Genomic DNA, 8,336 nt, shown 5'->3' on the forward strand with positions numbered 1-8,336 from the left:
TTAGTGAATTTCAGTGTAAAAAAGAGCTAGAAAGGTACTTTGGGGCTTATATTACTAATGGTAGAGCCTCTAGAAATAAATTTTAATATTTGGTGAATAAATTATAGACCAAATTAAGTGGATAAAAGAGGAAAAATTTATCTCTAACTAGAAGGTTGACACTTGTGTAATTTGTTACCTCTCAGATGGCAGTATTTTCTATGTAACATACTCAAATTCAGGTGGGTGTTTGCAAAGAATTTGAGAAGTTACAGAGGAACTTTATTTTGGGTTCCACTGAGGATAAGAGGAGATTACATGCTATTAGTTAGGAGGTGTTGTGCAAACCAAAGGACGAGGGGGGCTATGGGATTAGATATGTGTGTGATGAATGTTGCTCCGATTGCTAAGATTGGGTGGAATATGACTGTAAAGCCGAATAGCCTGTGCTCAAAGGTTTTGTATGGTAAATATGGCCAAGATGAGAATCTTCTACAAAAGGTAATGGTGAAGAATACAGACACTGGATTATGGAAAGTCTTGGCTTTTGTTTGGCCAAAAATTATTGAAAATGTTGCAAGGGAATGTAGAAATGGGGAAGAGGTTAATTTATGGATTGATTTATGGTTAGGGGATGAGAAACCTCTTTTTGATCTATGCCATACTAAGCCAATGGGTAGATTACTTGAATGCAAAGTTGTGGATTTATTGAATGAATATAGGGAATGGGAGTTCATGTTTTTAAAAGACTATTTAAGTGACGATGTTCTGTTGAGATTAAGGGCGGTTCTAAGGCCCTGTGATGATTTTGGACAGGACAAAATCAGACGGTGAGGCTCGGTTGGGGAGAAGTTCATTGTAGCTGAAATGTACAGGTGGATGGTTGGGGGTGTGGGGATGAAGCATGATAGTGTTTGGAAGAAGATATGGTCATGGAAGGGTCCTTGTAGAATACAGGTTCATCTCTAGTTAGCTTATTAGAACAGGCTTCTTACTTCATGTAGGAGAGCTAAGATAATTAGAGGATCTCCAGTTTGCTTGAGATGTGGGAGGTCTGATGAAGATTTACTACACGCACTGAGAGACTGTGAAGTTGCTTCAAAAATTTGGCTTGAGCTGTGTTGTGTTGAAGTTAAGGACAAATTCTTCCGGTTAAATATGAAGGAATGGATTGGTGTGAATTTGAGCAAGGGGGAAGAGTTGGGGCATCTATTTGTTGTAACTTGTTAGTGGCAATGGCAATGGAGGAATAAGATGTTGTTTAAAGAAGGATTTGTCTAATGTGCTGACACAAACAAATTATTAGACAATATGTGTGGGAACTAATTAATTTGAAGACTGATAGTGTAATGACAAGTGGTGGCTATGGGACTATTAATGTTTCGTGGATGCCTCCTAGCCAAGGGTGGATAAAGTTGAATTTTGATGGTGCTGCGAAAGGGAATTCTTCTTTTGCTGCGTGTGGAGGATTATTGAGGAATGAGAAGGGGGAATGGTTGAATGAATTTGGGCTTAATCTGGAGGCGTGTTTAGCAATTAATGCTGAATTGTGGGGAGCTTTTTGTGGTTTGAAACTTGCGAAGGAATTTGGTGTAGACAAACTGATTGTGGATGGGGATCCGTTGACTGTTATAAACAAGCTGGAGAGGCCTATAGATGATGTACAAAGAAATAATAGGCTTATGTTGGAACTGAATAAGAAACAATGTAATCATCTTTCTATATTAGATATAATAAAGGAATAGATGTGTTGATTCGTTGGCCAATCATAGTCTGAGATTTTCTCTTGAGTTGATGAGGGTTGTTAGACCTCTAATGATTTACAGGAGATTTTGTATAGTGATTCTCTGGGGTTTTTCTTCCCTAGAGAAGTTTTGCTGAATAAATAATATTGGGCTGTTGCCCATTTTACCCAAAAAAGAAAAAAAAAACAATAAAATTTTAAATCACACAACACACATTAATGGAAGACATTTTAATTAGATTAATGACAATCAACTTTCGGTTCCTAAATTAATTATGGCAACACTGTTTTTATAAAAAAAAAATCCCAATAGGATAATGGGTACCTCTCTCTGTATCTGTATGTGTGTGTGTATCAAATAATTGAATTATTACTACAATTAGACACCTCTTCCATTACATTTGCATAGAGTCAGGTATGAATCACTTTTTTTCTCATTAATACTTGAGTTTGTTATATTGATTGATATTTTATATAATAATGAATATTGCTAATGAAAAAAAAAAATAAACTAATTGTGATTGAAATTTCATGGACAATCTAAAAAATAGCTATAATATTAGCCATATGGGTAAACCACACTTCTATACGACTTCCGAGTGGCGTTGTATAGATTTTACATTATATATATATATATATATATATATATATATGAAATTAGTTAATATTTAACGTGTATTGTATGGAATATAAATATAAGTTATACTGTTCATGCTTTATAAATAAATGTGGTAGCCATAATCAGGAATACCGAGTTTCATATTATAAAATGGAAAATACTAGTTATGATCTCGAGATATAAAACTGACGGCCAAAATATTTAACATCAAATTTCGCCAAAATATTATATAATCCATCACCATCATTGTTTAGATTTGCAATAACCAAGATATGTGTAGGAAATATTAATAATGAATAATTTTCAAGGACTTAATTTGCGTCTAAAAATAAATAAAATAAAGGGGCAAATTTTTCAAGGGCCCGACTGTATATATACTCCCCAAAAGGAAACATATACAAGCAACATGTTCCCCCCACAAATGGTCATTACCGGGAGCTACCATGAGCTGACATTGACAATTGATGAAACAGATGATGATGCACTAACTGATCTGTCTTTTCTTCATTTAGCCTAAAACCACATTCATTTAGCCTCACACTAATAATGCTTAGACATTAAAAATCTTCCTTACTTTCTTGGTCTTCCTACGACAAACAGGGCAAGTCCCATCTGCTTCTGCTATCCTGTAAACATAGATTCGTCATTTCATTTACGACCCACAACATTCTCCACCAGCTAACTATTATGGTACTTCAATTTCCGATTTAGTTGAAATCCTACATGTATGTACACACACGCTCACACCTAGATGTATTGGGGTATACCAGAGAGTAATTTTGTTTTCTTTTGAGATAGCCCCAAATGACTTGTATTTAAAACTAGTTTTAAGTAAGAATGAGAGGAGAAAATCATCGTCATGCTTAGATCACGAATTGAAAGTTGCGATCGATGTAAAAGTCATCTTGAATCTGTACTAGAATGCTTATTTTTAATCTTTGTAGTAATATCAAGTATTGATTTGAGACCAGATGATTACCTCTTCATCTCATCTGTCACTTAAAATCACTACTCACACTTGAGTGCTGTATAGAAATCAATATATCAAGTGCTATCTGGAACATACATTGAATATGCATGAATTTAAGATAAGCTACTCAACAGGTTTGTTAATGCGTAGATTATCGGTGTGTTTGTTTTCATGTTAAAAACTCTTTCATGTAGCTTTTGCAAAACATGCTTGTACGTGCCTCTTCAAACATGAAAACAATACACTATTTTCAAGAGAAAAAGATAATGAAAATTTCTATGCATGTTAAACCCATGTTTCTTAGGAAAAGGAAACCCCATCTACGAGAAATCATACTTATCCTTGGCTCTGGGCCTCTGGTGGTAGTTGGGTGGTGGGGATTTAAATAAAGTCAGGATAAGGACCATCCCAATAAATCAGGGGGGAAAAAACCTTCACTGGTCCCCTCTTCTATCTTTTACTACTTTTAGCAAACTAACTTTGACATCACAATATGAAATCTCGAAAGCGTAGTAATTTCATCTCTTTTCCCTTTGTTCACCTTGACCTTAGGTGCGCTTCCAAGAAAAATATGAACATAATATGATGTAACTCAAATGAGGAAGTGGAAATTAATTACCTGGTTCCACATTCAAAACAAGCAACACAGTGTCCACATGGAAGAAAGAAGCAATCCCTTGGAGCATCAAAGCAAATGGCACAAAGACGCCGGGTATTATTACTGGTTTCACCTTCAACTAAAGACTTTCCGTCAATGGAACCAGCCGTGAGAAAGTCAAGATCCTCCTCATCACGTGACATGGAATCATAAGATGAACCCCAACTTGAAAGATCATCATCTTTGTGAGAAAGCAAAGGGGCTCTCTGAGTTGCTGTTTCCCCGAGATGAACTCCTGCTCTGTCTGTGAGGGCTTGCTGGAACTTCTCTATTAGAGTGAAGCTCAAATACATCAGCAAAGTCATTCCGCCTGTGGTGGAAAAGGTAGAATAGTAACACATAAAATCAGTTATGTGTTCAAGCAGTGAATAGGAGACTGAATATTTGAATGAAATGCATACTTATGCCAAGAATATATGAGATCCATCTTGGTCCAAAGGACAATTTGACGTGCCACTCATCCCTTGAAGTATTCTAAACCAAAGAAAAGAAAACATGAGACAGTCTGATGCAGAATGAGACGATAGGGTTGTAAGTTTTTTATCATGTTTATGTTAAGTTGTAATTCTTTGGGGTAATTTAGGGTTTATCACAAGCAATTAGGGATATCAATAAGGCACTTCAGCCTAGGGATATCTTCTCCCACGGTAGCAGGATTAGATTTCCAGAATTTTTATTTGACTTTCATAAAGATTTCTTGCTTGAATTATCTGTTTACCTATAATCAATCTGAAGAAATCATCCCCTTCTCATGATATATTAACGAAATTGAAATTTATAGTCAACTGACTAGATAACTTGAACAAGTCAGCCCTTTGCAATATTCTGAAGAAATAAACTTTCAAGACACGAGTACAGCCTTCCCAAACATACTCAATGTATGAGAATAACTGTGAATTTATTCCATTTGCATTGAGTATATATGAATAGTAATCATACCTGCTGTGAATCAGAAGTTAAAATAGCTGCATTCCCATCAGGAAAGAAGATATTAACATGACATGGGTTATTCATCAAAGCACATTTATAGTAAGCATTCGTTGTATTATACAAGGAGGCTCTTACTTTGATGCTCAATTTGACCTATACAATGAGAAGAATGATTCAAGTAAATAGTGATAACCAGCAATGAGGACAAAAGCAACAATACAAGCGAAGTGGGTTAAAATCACAATCAATGGAACTTTATCCAACTATTTTAAGGAGAAAAACTCCAGGATATCCAGGGTGAGTCATATCGTTTATACTTTCTTGAATTAAAAAAGGTCTACAAACAAAATGAAATTCACCTACTATTAATAAAAATAGTACCAACTTTATATATATAATTAGGTCTCACATTCTATTAACTGGTATTCCATTATTGTATAAATGTTGTGTGAGGTCTGCATTCTATCAATCATTGTAGCACTATTACATAAATGGAATGTTGCGTGAGATATTTTACATGATTTGGCTCTATTTTACTAGCCAGTGTATACATGACATATAAACTGAGCGGTGTGTAAGAATTCCTAACGTAAAAGGATATTATAAATTTATACCATGATTTGAAATGTCCTAAAGGGCAAAAAAATAGCACTTTAACACTCATTATCAATGAAGCTAATCCTTGCAATTCATTCCTCAGTTTCTATCAAGCCAAGTCAACACGAAGAGAAAATCTATCAGAGGTTTGCAGAAATACCTCAGCTTCCTCATTCAAATTTCTCGCTATCACGTAATAGCTTGATGAAAGAAATATGTCTTGTGTAATCATGCCAGTTCCTGTAGTAAAACAGTAATTGACATCAGTATAGGACATGTGTAGATAAAGATGCAATTTCCTGTCACCGTTGTACCATGGACTACATTCCACGAGAGAGTGCTATTGGGATATGTTAGGTCCTCAAGCCACTGGGTAAAGCCATCATCCCCTGCAAGAAAGGGCATCAGAATAGCATGCTCGCTGAATTTGTGCTTTCAGTTAATTTGGTATAAATGAAATAATATAACTGGTGAGTATACAATTGTAGATTAAAGTCAAACAAAAGAGAGTAACGTCTTAAATGCAAAGGTCTCGATGAAAACAGGGTGATCTCATAAATTCAATAGTTCATATATGAATTTGTCTTGAGAAGAAGTGCAGACTGGCTGAACTAGAAAGATTTCTGCAAACAAAGTTCAGAAGGAAAGTTTATCCGCAAATGCTCATTTGGTTTGTTTTCAGACAGTAATGCTCTTTCAGATCCTGATCAACAAGAATTTATGATAGAAGTTTTATTGATGCAAATTGATACTTCTGAAAGGTGCAAACTTTGTAGCAATTCTTTAGCATGTTAAGAAAGCAGTTCTATTATTGATAAGCATTGTCATTATTAAACAAAGGAGAACCACGCAACAATCTCTTATGGAAAGCATACCTTCAATGATTAATAGATAAATTGAGGAGCTCTTAGAGCTCAGGTGATATGAAATATTCACTTGAGATCCTCTGTTCAGGTAATATTTCCATTCCTACAGAAAATAAGTTAAGAGAGTATTAGCTTAATTAACCACAAATATATGAGGATTCAGTAATAAACTTCAGCATTTAAACACTCACTTCACTGTTTTCTAACAACTAGAACCAGAACTTCAGTATCATGTCATGAGAATGAGAGGGTGAGAGAGACAACAGATTACAAAAGAATGAAAACATACTTGCCTTGCTTGTAAAAGATGAAATGGAAGCTTCATAACTTTCTTCCCAGTTGGTAAAAACATCAAGAGATGGAGATCCGTATGTACCATAAAGCATAACTCCCGTCACTGACCCAACCAAGTTTTCTACCTAACACAAACAAATCCAAATTACTTGCTTAGATACTACTAGAAGTAAATAAGGGAAATTTAATTTCAGAAACTATGGTTTGGTCTAAAATCAATCTGCTTCTATATTTAAAATGTGGCATTCAAGCCCACCGCAGCATGAACATCACCCCTCAGCCATCTAGCAGTTTCTTACATTCAGATTTTATCAAAAGTAATCACATGAATATAAAAACTATGGACAGAATAATCCTAAAATATCAGCTTTGTCTCGAAGGTTGCAAAAACTGGTTAGAAACGGGTTTCCAAACATAAGCCTAATGTTATTGCTACTTGCTAGGATAAAGCAAATAAATTTCAATTCTAAAATGATCAATTCTGCTCAAACTATGACCCAATTTCTGTAGAGGGTGGTTAAGTAGCCAGAGGGCAAACCACAGGGGAAGAACTATCCAATTCCCATAGAATAAAGAGCAAGGAAAAGAAATATCCGTAAGTAGTAAGTAGTAACTGACCTTCATAGATTGGACGAATAGAGGGCTGGGCTGGAGAAGAATGGACGAATAGGGACTAAGTAGTAGGGTTGTAGGCCCATAAACTCCCAGAATCATAGTCATCGAAACTGAAACATTAAAACTTAAATTCACCATTAAGCAAACAAGCATACAAAAAATAACTTAAAAGCATAATTGAAACCAACGGAATGCTCAGTACCGAATAACCAAAAGGTCAAGAGTACCACAACACAAGACCAGGCATCATCCCTGGCAAGCGAAGATACATTGACGAAATCCCAATTGAGTGTTCCAAAGTTGGGGAGAACATGCCAGGGTTGTACGTCGGACTCCGGCGACTGAAATGGAGGATGTCCGATTCCGTGTTCATCAAGTGGGATCTGTGAAGTGGTCGAAGACGACGAAGCAATAGCGGAAGGAGGAGGAGGAGGAGGAGGAGTGGCAGAGGCAGAAAGCTGTGGGTCGGGCATTCTGGAAATGTAGAAGGAAAAATGGGGACGAGGAGGAGGAGACGCGTAGAGCGGTGGCGGGAAAGAAGGTCCATAGGGAAGGAAGTGAGAACAGAGTTGAGCGGCGGGTCGTCGTGTTGGTGAGAATGGTAGTTGGGAAGACGGAGTGGCAGTTTTTTGTACGGACGGTGGTCTGGCACCATGGCTAAACCTAAAGATACTCCCTAGTGTCCAATTTTAACCCGCGCTCTCACTCGCTCTCGTTAAAATATATATTATTTTTTTTATTTTCAGTTTGAATTTATGATGAATAAAAAAAGATCATAAATTCACGTTTATGTTAATAAATATAAAGGTAAAATAAAAAAAATCTCCCAAGCATTAACTTACTTATATTTTAAATTAAAATTAATTAAAAAATACTTATATAATTTCTTAAACTAAAGAGAGTGTGTATGTGTGTATTTTAAGGTAAGTATTTAAAAAAGAAGGCTTTTGTAATGTAATTTTTTAATGTGCAATCAGTGAGTTTTTTAAAAAACAAATACCTTTATAAATAAATTAATCAAGTTTTCACTTTTAAGTAAATTAGGGCAAATATAAAAAAAATTA

The 8,336-nt window shown here is 35.6% G+C and overlaps 1 protein-coding gene across 1 annotated transcript; it reads right to left on the reverse strand.

Annotated features, from left to right (window-relative positions):
* Positions 1 to 2,554: 2,554 nt before the first annotated feature.
* LOC129291248 (E3 ubiquitin-protein ligase APD2-like) lies at positions 2,555 to 7,946 on the reverse strand. The gene is made up of 10 exons (XM_054928514.1): positions 7,475 to 7,946; positions 7,276 to 7,382; positions 6,657 to 6,782; positions 6,373 to 6,466; positions 5,812 to 5,886; positions 5,658 to 5,737; positions 4,910 to 5,053; positions 4,372 to 4,444; positions 3,932 to 4,280; positions 2,555 to 2,968 (listed from the first exon to the last, which is right to left on the reverse strand). The coding sequence occupies exons 1-10, from the start codon at positions 7,743 to 7,745 to the stop codon at positions 2,893 to 2,895; spliced, it is 1,395 nt and encodes a 464-aa protein (XP_054784489.1). The 5' UTR covers positions 7,746 to 7,946; the 3' UTR covers positions 2,555 to 2,892.
* Positions 7,947 to 8,336: the final 390 nt, after the last annotated feature.

The sequence above is a fragment of the Prosopis cineraria genome, unplaced genomic scaffold, assembly GCF_029017545.1.
Source record: "Prosopis cineraria cultivar Desert tree isolate PC_DT_omini unplaced genomic scaffold, ASM2901754v1 PC13, whole genome shotgun sequence".
Classification (NCBI taxonomy): Eukaryota; Viridiplantae; Streptophyta; class Magnoliopsida; order Fabales; family Fabaceae; genus Prosopis; species Prosopis cineraria.